At 54.6% G+C, this 12,788-nt stretch overlaps 1 protein-coding gene across 1 annotated transcript; it reads right to left on the reverse strand.

Moving 5' to 3' along the window:
- Positions 1 to 6: 6 nt before the first annotated feature.
- Positions 7 to 9,739, reverse strand: GFRAL (GDNF family receptor alpha like). Its single transcript, XM_078593845.1, has 8 exons — positions 9,125 to 9,739; positions 6,670 to 6,780; positions 5,882 to 6,106; positions 5,452 to 5,763; positions 4,172 to 4,246; positions 2,772 to 3,174; positions 1,069 to 1,265; positions 7 to 17 (listed from the first exon to the last, which is right to left on the reverse strand). The coding sequence occupies exons 1-8, from the start codon at positions 9,315 to 9,317 to the stop codon at positions 7 to 9; spliced, it is 1,527 nt and encodes a 508-aa protein (XP_078449971.1). The 5' UTR covers positions 9,318 to 9,739.
- Between the last annotated feature and the right edge of the window lie 3,049 nt (positions 9,740 to 12,788).

Below are 12,788 nucleotides of genomic sequence, written 5' to 3' on the forward strand. Positions count from 1 at the left end.
GCGCAATTAGCCCACTGCTGCAAGATTCACACGAGCGGGGAGGGTCGGCCGCTGGTTCTTCAACCCCCTCCCCCCCACTCGTTCACAGTGGCAAAGCAACAACATTGCCCTGTCGCATTTGGCCCACGTGCACCCACATGGAATATTGCGCCAGTCCCTCCCCCGTGCTTTTTCGAACGCACGAGCAGCCCAGCGTAAAACTCCCAAGGCACCATTCACTCGACCCTGAGGCTCAGCTGAGCGCAACCAGAGACAACGCCGATGTTCCTACCGGACGCTGCATCGTCCCATCCCGCCGAAGAACCTCCCGGTGTCAATCAACGTGTCTGTGCTGCACCGCATCAGAACATCGCACGGCTTATGCGGCTACCTCCTTCTCATACTACACCGATGTAGGAGGTGCGACTGCCGCTCACCAATCGCAGATCACGGACCACATCACCACTCCCATCATTGATCGATGGGTCTCTGCGCGAGTCTGTTGGGGCTCTGTGTGATTCTGTGAACCTCCACGCGAGTCTAGACCTCGAACCGTGGACCTCGTAGCAACGTTATCGCTCTCATCGATCGCTCGCCGCCAGTGTTTCAGATTTGAGGCCACTCCTGAAGCTGCCCGCTCGCTCACTCGACAGCCTCGCCATGTGCATATCCACATTGCTGATCAACTTCTTTCAATGTGTCCACGTAGGTTGAACTTCTTTCACGACCGTACATAGCCAACTGTGCGAATCGGAAGTGCGGGGGAAGGATAACAAACTAGCACTCAACAAGCAGTTTTTAAGAAATTAGTTTCCAATCTCGACTTAAAGGTGCACAGCTCAAGTGGCTTTGTAATATCGGAAGAAAGCAACACAGAAGAATAAGACCTGGGCTTAGGTATGTCGGTGCTATTTTTTTTTTATCAGACATGGGGTGGAAATGATTTTTGCCTCCAGCTATTTTCTGCCAACTCAACACCCGACCTGGAGACGACCCAAAATCGCGGAGGGAGTGAGGGGGGAGCGGAGCGGAGCGCAGCGCCCCCCAAGCCCAGGCGCAGAGAAACACAACACGCGCGGCGGGCCTTGCCGAGGTGCGACGCGTTGTGCAGCGCGTTGTAGAAGAGCAGGCAGGCCTCCCGGTCGCCGGCCGCCCCCCCTCCGCACGCGCAGGCCCTCTGCAGCACGGTGCCACGCGTGGCCATGTACGCCCGCCGGCACGCCTCGTCACGCGTGCAGTAGGGGCTCGCGCCAGCGCACTTGCCCACGTAGTTCACGTAGCGTTGGCTGCAAGAGACACACACGCGCACGCGTGCGCCCCGGCGTTATATATCACAGCTTGTCGCGGTGGCGAGATGTTGACTGCCTCGCCTGGTATGCAGGAGGTCGTGGGTTCCATCCTGACCGTGACGCCTGCTGCTGTATATTTGGAGTTTGCGGTGTCTCTCTCTCTCTCTCCCCGCGGTCGCGTGGATTTTTATCCTGGTCCTCCGGTTTTCCCCTCCACATTTAGAATCAACATCACGCGTTTAGAGTATTTGGCTGATATACATTTACACACGATAAGCCACTTCATTGAGCTATCAGTTGAAGCCAGGTCGCATCTGAAAAAGAGCTATGTAGCTCAGTGGCCCTTACCTGGTAAAATAAAATAAAACTGTTTAATAGTTGAGTTTATTAGTCGGCCTCTGAACGCATCTGCGGCACTAAAGCTCTGCTGTTGTTGCCTGCAGAACGTGTTTGATTCTGTGCGTCGATTACCTTAAATCAACAGCGAAGTTCAAGGTCTACAGGACTCCTCCTTCTTCTAGACCCCCCCCCCCCAACTCTGTTGGCTCTGCGCCTTTCCTTTTTAGACTCCGCTCCTTCCTCCTCAGGCCACGCCTCTTTACGTTTAGACTCCGCCCCTTTTTCCTCAGGCCACGCCTCTTTACGCTTAGACCTCGCCCCTACCCCCATCCCCGGACACAGGACGGTGATTTTGTGGGTAGTGGTGGTGGTTGTAAAAAATGGAGAGTCGGAGTGTGAGTGTGCAGCAGTGAGTAGTGGTGTAGCAGGACATACACATGCATTTTCAACTTCTTTCTCACCGTACGTAGCCAACCGTGCTAATCGGAGGTGCGACCTCTTGCCGTCGCAAGAGGTCGCACGTTTCGCGTGACGGTCCTTCGCGCGACGAATGAGGGCGGCTGAGCGGCACGTAGCGCCCTATTGTCGTTGCACGATGATCAAGACTAAGACTTGATCTGCGCGAGCGGCCTTAACGCCACGAGGAATTGTTGCACGTCGACTTTCATTTTGTGCAATGGTTTTTCCATGTGTCACGTGACGTCGGTGTTTGTGAACCCGGGTCATTACGGTCTCTTGAGTTCCCATCCGGTTAAACAAAATAAACGCTATATTTAGCTCGTCCAAAAGCTCGCTCACTCATCATCTCACTCAATCATTTACCCACCACTCGCCCACCTTCTCACCCACCGTCTCACTCACCCACTCATTCACCCACTCGCTCATTAACTTTCTCAAATCAGCTTCGTCTGCCTGGAGGAGCTGTAGCCAGTGGGAAAGGACACGGGGTCAATTTCAAATGTGACTATCCTGGTCCCGTGAGTAACCCGCACCTACGATTAGCACGGTCGGCTACGTACGGTGCAAAAGAAGCTCAACATACACACATATACAAAATAAACTCTCAACTACCACGGCGACCTCCCACTACGGTGACCTCCTACCGCGGCAACCGCCTACCACAAGGACCTCCTACCACGGTGACCTCCCACCACGGTGACCTACCTGCACAGAGGGTCGGCCTGGCACGCGGCCAGCACGTCCAGGCAGCCCGGCGGGGTGGCGGGCAGCCCGGGCGACGCCGAGCTGCAGGCTTGCTGGTGGAAAGCGGCACGCACGTCCCGGCACTCGGCATCCTCCCCCTCGTCCTCCTCCTCCTCCGTTGCCGCGGCGGCGGCGGAAGATGAAGAGGATGAAGAGGAGGAGGAGGCGGCGCAGGTGCACAGCAGCAGTCGCTCGGCGACGCGGTACGGCATGTCGCGGTAGAAGTCCCGCGTGGCGGCCAGGCAGCGCTCGGGCTCGCAGGGGGCGGCGCAGGAGCGCGCCAACGCCACCACGCGCCGGTTGCAGGGCGCGTCCCCCAGGCAGAGCGGCACCGTCTGGGAGCACGAGGCCGACAGGCCGCGCTCTGCGGGAGGCAGCGCAGGAGTCAACCCGTGGGCGTGAAGGCCGAAACAGGAAGAGGATTTCTCTGCAACTCGCCTGATGATGCTGATGCTGCTGGTTGTTGTTGTTGTTGTTGTGATTACCGGTGAAACGCCACGAAACTCGAATTGTAGGTTGAGTCGTGGGTTTACTCTCCGATACACCGGTGTGCTGAATGAGTAATTAATTTGGCACGTTTTGTTTACGTGACGAACCTTATTAATCGGGTGGTGGTGGGTTTAATGACACTTACGGGATGTTGAACTTCTTTTAATATTAAAATACGATGGTACCTCGTGATGAGAACGACTTGCGGAAGTTGTATCAAGTTCGGATCATTGGGGTTTATTAGTAATAAATCTGCATTTTGCGACCCCCACTGCCACGGTGTAGCATATTATTACGTACCAGGGAGAGATGTTCACGACGATATATCAGGGTGTTCGCCATCGTGATGGCAATTTGAAAACACATCGCCACTTAAGTGTACATTTGCATTTGTTACAGGTGTCCCGGTCGAAAGCAAAATCCCAAAAACTTCACACGCACCTGTGCGTGAATACGTTCACTGCGTGTATGCACGTTGAACTTCTTTCGCACCGTACGTAGCCAACCGTGCTCAACGGAGGTGCGGGATAACCTACGATTAGTGCGCTGTAACGCAAGTTTTCCCCCAGGCCTCAGATCAGAAGTGGGGGGGGGGGGGGGCTTTTGGAAAGGAGCGAGGGCTAGGGTGGAGGGCAATCTGAGAGCACCTCGTCCGTCATATCGCTCCGGGCCTCCGAAAACATTTCGGTGACCCTTAAGCACGAGAGGAATGCATTTGCCAAACTAAAATTAAGCTTTTGGCATTCGCCTCGCTGATTCCCCTTTGTGCTTTCGTTCGGTGAAAGTTGTTCTCGAGGTATCGCCGTTCATCTCTGGAAGCGCGCGCTGCGAGCTCGGGCGGTGTGCGGCAAGCGCGAGCCGCTGGTACTGACGGAGCTGGTAGAGGCGGCTCGACTTCCAGGCCGCGCCGCTCGAGGCGTCCGCAGCGGAGGCCTTCCCCGCCGCGTCTGCGAGCACAGCAGCAGCAACAGCGCGCGGAGCACGCAACGGTCAGACGTGGCCGCAACTATAAACTAAACTACTAGGCTAAAGTGTGTATATATTTTTTTTATTGAACCAGGTAATGCACACTGGGCTATATGGCTATTCTACAGAAGCAGCCGGGCCACAAATGATAGCTCAACGACGCGGCTTATCGTGTGGAAATGTACAGCAGCCAAATTATTCTAAACGTATGATTCGAAATGTGGAGGGAAAAAACGGATAAAAAAATCTCCCCCCGCGATCACGGGGAGAGAGAAATGCAAACTTCAAATATACAGCAGGCGTCAGGGTCGGGATCAAACCAATGACCTCCTGCATACCAGGTGAGGTAGTTAAAGCCTCCCCCCCCCCCACCCGCCACTGGTGTATGATGAGAAATGGCCGGTGAAGTTGGCCCAGTGGCCGCGCGTTTGCCGCTCGTCGCGTCTGGAAACTAGCGGGCCGCCCTGGTTAATGCTGCGGTGCTGTGAAAACACTCCGCTCCTCCATACTACGCTACGTCTGCTTCACGAGCAAGTGGACGTTGCGCAGCCCGTGACGTAATTCGCACGAGTGGCCCATTTAAATCTGACGCCAACCAAATTCCAAAGGGTGGCGACACAACCCCTGCCCCATGGCCGGGTCCAATCCCCGTGCATCCCGAACCCGCCCTGAATCAGCTGCAGATCCAAGGCCGGGGTGAGGAGTGGGTGGTGGGGGGGGGGCACGAGACCCTGAAAATTGGTGTTTTAATTGATATTTAACATAATAGAGGGGTTTTTTGGGGGGGGTTAGATCACGTAAATATATAGATGTGTCGTTAAACCCACCACCACCCGACACAGCCAACTAGTAAGGGTTGTCACGTGAACAGAACGTGGCCAATTCGTCACTAGTACAGCACACCGGTGTGTTGGAGAGCCAAGCCACAACATTTACAATATGAGTACGACGTTTCGCCAGTATTTACAACTAGCCGCATCAGGCGACAACCAGATTCGTGTGTGTCGGGTGGTGGCGGGTTTAACGACACATTTATATATTTACGCAATATAACCCAAAAAACCTGTAATACGGATGATATTGGTCGCGAACGCCAACTACGTGTTCAACTGATATAATGTCGGGAACCGCTCCTCCCAAATAGGGACGTCCCAAGATCCCACCGCCCCTGCCCTGAATCTCGCACCTTTGGCTTTGCCGAGAGGCGCGGCGGCGAGAGCGGACGCCACCTCGGCTGCACCGCCACCGCCGCCGCCAACGCCGCCGGGCGCCGGGTGGAGGCAGGAGGAGTTGCGTGCCGCCTCCCACGCCCGCCGGCACCGCTCGTCCCTCCGTGCCGCCGCGGCCTCCTGGCACCGCGGGCACGGCCGCTCGGCGCGGGAGCCGCAGGCGCGCGTCACCTTCGCCAGCTCCGCGCGGCAGGAGGGGCCCTCGTCCCGGCAGCGCCACCGGGGTGGCGCGCAGCGGCGAGGGGGGGCGCCCGGGTCCCCGCCCGGCCCTGGACACAGGTGAAACCACAGGGAGGGGTCTTCAACCCGAGGCTCGCACCCTGCCTCGAGCAAACTTGCAATCGCGATTCCGGCGACGCCCGCTGGCGCTCGGGGCCCAAAGCGTACCGCTGTGTCCGGACCCGCACGCCTCCGTGAAGAGGCCCCGGAGCCTGAGACACGCGCGGGGGTCCCCGTGCCGGTCTCCGTCCCCCTCCTCCCCTCCGCCGCAGGAACAGGAGGCCAGGCGGGGCCAGCGCAGCTGAGCGAAGGCGCGAGTGGCGCGGCAGTCGTGGGGTTCCCGGCAGCGGCGGGCCGACGCGACCGGGTCGGCGGCGGGGTCGCGGTCGCTCGCTACGGGCGGAGGTCACAGTGGAAGGGGTGGGGGAGGTATTGCGGAATGTGCACCGTTATATCATGGAACGTGCACCTTTATAACGTGGAACGCGCACGTGGGATTTGAGGCCATAGCTTCAACCGAAAAAGGGTTCAAACTTAATTTGGAGCTTTCGTGACTGCAGGAATTATTCTTTGGTTCTTTCGGTAAAGTCACGTATCAAGATAAAAGGGTTATCGACTCAGCAGTGGTATTTATCGAGTTATGGGACACGTCCCATAATAATAGCTGCACAACCTCATGCTAAATCGTCGATCATATTCAATCATCCTTCGGACACAGTTATATATTTACGCGATATAACCCAAAAAACTCTATTATGGATATTGGTCGCGAAAGCCTACGTGTTAAATGGTACCCTATGTTTCTATAATGCTATTAATTATCATTTATAAATATCCCCCCTATAGCCTAAACAGACTGTTGGGGCAAGTGCTGTTAGCGAGCAGCACCTATGAAGGCCGGCCATGGCACACAGCCTCCACCACCCACCCACCCACCCCTCTGACCCACCACTTACCTGTGGGGTCACAGTTGTACTCCAGCATGGCGATCACGCTACCACAGCTGGGGTCGGAGTCGCACTCGAGTCGCTGGGAGAGGCAGTCCGAGCTGCCGGATAAAGTCTCTCCTGTCAGAGCAGCGAGACGTCACGCGGTGACTCCGACGGCCAGTTACAATCGGCCAATCACGGCTGCTGACGAGCCAGTGAACGGTGAAACCCGCCCAGAACACTCTCGCTTCGTATGGTGAACTTCTTTCGCACCGTACGTAGCCAGCCGTGCTTTATCGGAGGTGCGGGGGAAGGACAGCAAACTAACATTGTGACATTTCAGTTTTGCGATCACAGTTAACCCAGGACAAGTGGGAGAGTGAGTGTCGGGGAGTGGTGGGGCAGCGGTTAGCGAGCCGCGGACCCGGCGGCCCGAGTTCAAATCCCGCTCGTGCCGAGCACACGTGACGATTATAATTGAGGTCCCGTACCACCTCACCTCCCTATGTCGACTCAGCCTCAAATGAGTAGTGCCTGGTGCAGTAGTGTAAACATCGGCACTGGGGAGACAAAGGCGGTCGGGCGTGGTGGTGGCCACCCACTCCATCGTGTACCTCTGATTAGCGCGGTTGGCTATGTACCGTGCGAAAGAAGTTCAACGTACACATGTACCGTGCCGGCCTTCATAGGTGCTCGATAACAGCACTTGTCCTAAAAGTATATTAAAGGCTATCCGGGGGGGTCTTTGTAGTTGGAGTTTAAATCAGTAGGCAGGGGTGAGTCCATGGCAGATCTAGATGATGGAGGAGAGTGAGATCTTGAACACGATGTGGAGCCAGTGGTACAGCAGTGCGCAAGCATCCCGGGCCACGTGGTCTCGACGAGCGGTGCAGGTGAAGAGGAGTGTGGTGTTGGCTACGTACGGGGCAAAAGAAGTTCAACGTACACATGCACATAAGCACGCATGTGTCGCCAGTGCTAGCAGAGTTTTAGGAGGAGGTGCACGTCTCATTAATTGGGTTTTATACAACCACGACCTCGTTGCAGTTCACGAATGAATCGATTACGATTTTTAAAAAAATACTTTTGAGAAAATATCCAGTTACGCTATGGGAACTTTCTCGCCAGTATCAAAATACAACGACAGATTTTACCCTTTCTGCCAATAAAACAGTTGTGTTAAGATGTTAAAACACCGAACAGAATCCTTTTTCAAGGAACCCTGTCTGCATTACCAACGCACGGGACTTGCGGTCGCGTGTTCATCATAAGTTCAGTGCGTGGTTCATTCAGGCAGGGTTCCTCGAAACATTATTCTGTTTGGTATTTTAACATCTTAACACAAACGGTCTTATTGCCAGAAAGGGCAACACCTATTCTTATATTTAGCGGCACGTTCCCAAATTATAATCACGGCTGCGATGAACCCTGGTTCAACACACACACACACATACGAAGATGCCACAGCGAGTCGAGGCACCGCGCACGTGGCATTTGACGCCATAGCCTCGGTCGAAAAAGGCTTATCTGTTCAGCGGTGGCATTTACCGATAACGAGAAGAGCCATTTTTATTTGAATTCGGTAAACAAACAAACAACAAAAACTCAACATTTCAAGAACCGCGGTAAGTGTGAAGACGAGACGGGTGTTGCGGCCTCTGCAAGCAGCCCTCGAAGATCCGCGCTGTAGCTCCAGGAGCTGCAGGTTGCCGACCACCTCGGCACACCACACGCGCCACCGTTGGCCACATACTCTTGGGTTTTATCGGTAAAGTCACGTCGGTAAAAATAAATAATAAAAAATAAAATAATAGAAATAATCATAGAAATAAAAGAAAAAAAATCACGACGTTTCGGGCGTCCGTCATCAGGTGGGACAACCACATCAAGAAACAAATGCTGAAGTGGGCAAAAGAGCTGCTGTAACAAGGGGCTATAGATGTCAGCAGATGTGAGTGTGAAAGCGATGGGTATGACTTTGTCATCGCGGCATCTCTTGAGGAAGGCCAGCGTCTCGAGAAGCTGTGACTTCTTGTCTCGTTGTCTGTTAAAAATTCTAACAGATAGGTGGAATTCCTCCCCGTAGAGGGTGTTAATTCTAGATTTGAAGCTTTCGTAACTGCAAGGTTTCATACTCTTAGGTTGTTTCGGTAAAGTCGATAACAAGGTAGTACCGCGATAACAAGGTAGTACCCACCTCTATAGGCCCTTGTTACAGCAGCTCTTTTGCCCACTTCAGCATTTGTGTCTTGCTGTGGTTGTCCCACCTGATGACGGACGCTTGTGTTGCGCCAGAAACGTCGTGATTTTTTTTCTTTTATTTCTATGATTATTTCTATTAGTTTATTATTTATTTTAAATATTTATTTTTTCCTGCGTTGCCCACGTTTACTGCGGGCGACCGGCTGATACCTCTCTGCGCGCTGATCGGCTTGGGTGGCTGTGGCGGCGGTGTTGGTGCTGGTGGGGGGGTGCTGCTCACCAACGAGCAGGGCAGCGAACAGGAGCGCCAGGCGACCCGGTAGCGCCAGGGCAGCCGGCAGGGCCAGGGCAGCCGGGAGGGCCAGGGCAGCCGGCAGGGCCAGGGCAGCCGGGAGGGCCAGGGCAGCCGGGAGGGCCAGGGCAGCCGGCAGGGCCAGGGCAGCCGGGAGGGCCAGGGCAGCCGGGAGGGACATTATCCTCTGTGGGTGGCGCCGCACAGAACCCGTTGCGCGCGCGGCTCCCCAGGGGGTCGCGGTTTTATCCCCGCCCGGCGCGGAAGCCTCTCCCGGCTCCCGTTTTTGCGCACCGCCTTATCGCGGTGGTGGTGGTGGCGGAGAGGCGGTGGTGGTGGTGGTGGCGGTGGAGGTAGAGGTGGTGGTGGAGGTGGTGGTGGAGAGGCGGGGGCGACACGACTCGAGCGAGGCTCATTAATTGCCGCGCGGCAGAGCGATCTTCCCCGCACGGCAAACACACAGAGTCAACATCTGGGCCGAGTCGCTGGGGGGGGGAACAAGGGAGGGTTGGCGGGGGTGGTGTCTTTATTTTCGTTCTTTGCGAGACTCCTGGCCCCCGCTGTTAGCGAGAGCTCAATTCGAGCCGACAGACTCTTAGTGCCGTGGCTGGCACGGGGTCCTGCTCCAATTCATTAAATGCCCCCCCCCCCATCTCAGTACCTCCACCGTACAATCTCCCCCCCCCCCCCTTCCCCATGACTTCCCTTCGTAGCCTGGAAAACTTCGTGCCTCCCTCCAGCCCCCGGACCCTCCGTGCAGTTGCACCGCCTGCACACTCGACAGCAATGGAGTCACCCGCGCGCGCTGCGCCGTCTTGTCCACCTCGATCGCTCCGAGCGCAATCGGCAGGTCCAGGAAGGGGGGCGAGGGGGGGGGGGGTCAACTCGGCCCTTCACCCCCTCCGAGGGGATTGATAAATAAGTACCACTCTACATCATTAGGCCTCCTTCGCCAGTACCAAAATATCATAATGCATGCACTTCTTTCGCACCGTACGTAACCAACCGTGCTAATCGGAGGAAAGGTCAATAAACTAAAATGTCCATAGGTCAAATCGTGATATTTAATCCTCAGTCCCCTCTCCTGCACCACCGTCCCGACTTTTCCCACCACTTCGTTATTTGTCTCGCGTGCACCAGCCTCTCGAACAATCTGAACGAACCGATCTAGCTATGTGCTTTATATTCGACGATAACCGACGCTCATGATGCCGTTTGAATTCGTTGTCGTTGTGTTTGTGTACCTTTGCAGAGGCCTTTGATTGTCAAGGATCCTTGTTACACAGTAGCATTGCCGCGATGTGTCGTTTTTAATTGAAACAAAATCAATCCAAACTTCGGTGTTGAGACGGACACGGGTGACTTTGGGGCCGAAGTTGGCTTTCACGCAGAGCAGCTGAGAAACAGCACCCTTGATCCTTCGAATACACGGCGCGTGGCCGAGAGGATGCCTCGGAATGTCACGGCTAAACTGAGGGTAATGAGGTTGAAAGTTCTGACACTGAACGCGGTGGGGCCAAGTGTCGCAGACGCAATCGTCATGTGGAGATGGCGACGGGTGGGACGCGCGAGGGCTGCTGGGTCGAGGCAGGCGACAGAGACGGGCGTTGGCAACCAGGGGGCAGGTCCAAAAGTTTGGACTGGAAAAGCAAAAAAAAGGAAGCAGTGGCAGCAAGGTGTGGTGGACATCACCAGCAATGGCCGAGACGACTTCTCGACCTTGGCCTGCGACGTTTTACGTGACAAAGCAAGGGGAAAAGCCAGAGGCGTAGCGAGGATATTTTGCGCCCGGGGACGAACTATAAAATTGGCGCCCCCCCCCCCCCCCCGTTTAATCACATTTTCCTATTACATCGAATAAGGAATAACAATTTTAATTTTAATGAAACATTGTATTTAAAGAAGCAAATGTATACAAATTATATTACATGGCTCACTCAGTCACTGTCGTAGACTGGTTGACATAGTCTACAAAAAATACAATTTTCTTGATTTCACTGTCGCAAACTGGTCAATCATGTAATCAAAATCAGTTTTTTTCCAATGTTTCTCAAGATCGCTGAGACGATCTTGTCCCATTGAAGGTTTAGGTTGAGGTGTAGATTTGTGCAGTAGTTTCAGGCTGCCGCGCCCGCCGCAATAAGTTATAATGTAACGTTGTAAGCCTCATTTTGGCGCCCCTTTACCTTGGCGCCCGGGGACATATGTACCCCCCTGCCCCCCCCTAGCTACGCCTCTGGGAAAAGCCCTTGGCAGCGGCGGCGGCGGTGCTTTATGCGACCGGACAGATTCTGCATTGGGGGAAGTGCAGAGTGAATTCACACACACGACGTGGAACGCTGCTGGGGCCAACGCTGACCCGAGTGCTCCAACGCCAACGCTGGGTCAACGTCGCAAGCTTTGCCGCGAGCGCCACACGGAGCGCATCCCCCATTATGTGCGCGCAAAACAGCACTTGTGGTCATTCAAACGCAGTGTTTATTGCCACGACGACACAAAGGCAAACTCGGCGGCGAACAGTCTCGTAGCGTTGGTAGGCACGGCCAATTGGCAGCGACGAACGGAATGGGCCACCTCCGTCCAATCCACCCCCCCCCCCCCCAAACTTCAGAAGCCTGGCACCTGGGCCCCTTCGGCCCACGTGGGCCCCCCCTGTGCACTTGACAAACTAAACTCTTTTTTTTACTTTACCAGCTAAGGCTCAGCGCTTTGGTAGCTATTTTTCAGAAGCGATCTGGCCACTAAATGACAGGTCAACTAAAATGGCTCATCTCGTGGAAATTGACAGCAGCCAAATAATCAACACGTGATGTTGATTCTAAATGTGGAGGGGAAAACCCGGAGGACCCGGTGAAAAAGCCACACGACCACAGGGAGCACATGCCAACTCAAAATCAACAGCAGGCGTCAGGGTCGTGATCGAACCCACGACCTCCTGTAGACCAGGCGAGGCAGTTAACATCTTGCCACTGAGGCGCCCCACTCAATAGCTATGCCGCTGGCTGCCCGTGACCACGAGGAATTGAGGTTCCACTTGTTGACAAGAGGCACAATGGCAATGCCACACAGGCTCTTAACAATGGGTTATATAAAACGCTAATATATACACACACACACAAAACAATATAGAAAAAACCCAACCTCTAAACTAGAATTACAAGATCCGTGTGCACATGCGCACACACACACAGCCCAGTCACCACTAACTCCGGGCCCTGCTGCCACGTCAAGCACGCAAGGCCTACAGTGCACGTACCTGTACCGAGGTCACCGTCGCAAAAAAACTCATCCTTGCCCCTCGATGCATCCTCACCTGGTTAAAAACTCGAAACTTGTGCTTAGGCAGTGGCAGCGGCAGCAGCAGCCCCGTGGCACATGGACATGTTTTACGTTTTTTTAATATATATATATTTTTTAACATGGAAGGCCAACTGAGCTATGTAGCTCTTTTTCAATGTACTGCAGCCAAATACTCTAAAGCAGTGGTTCTTAACCTGGGGTGCGAGATGCCCTTTGAGAAGCAAAGGGGTGCAAGGCTGCAGTCAAGGTGAAGAACCACTGCTCTGCAAGCGCGTTCATGCATGTGGAGGAAACAAACGGAGGACCCGGAGAAAAATCCACGCAACCGCGGGGAGAAACATCCAAATATACA

This window comes from Lampetra planeri, chromosome 4 (genome assembly GCF_965212315.1).
Source record: "Lampetra planeri chromosome 4, kcLamPlan1.2.h2, whole genome shotgun sequence".
Classification (NCBI taxonomy): domain Eukaryota; kingdom Metazoa; phylum Chordata; class Hyperoartia; order Petromyzontiformes; family Petromyzontidae; genus Lampetra; species Lampetra planeri.

Coding starts and splice junctions, on each gene's coding strand:
- GFRAL (XM_078593845.1), bottom strand. CDS start 9,317: ATGTCCCTCCCGGCTGCCCTGGCCCTCCCGGCTGCCCTGGCCCTGCCG. Junction 5,764..5,881: donor GTGCGGGTCCGGACACAGCG/GTACGCTTTGGG, acceptor ACCTGTGTCCAG/GGCCGGGCGGGGACCCGGGC. Junction 3,175..4,171: donor GAGCCGCCTCTACCAGCTCC/GTCAGTACCAGC, acceptor TGCCTCCCGCAG/AGCGCGGCCTGTCGGCCTCG.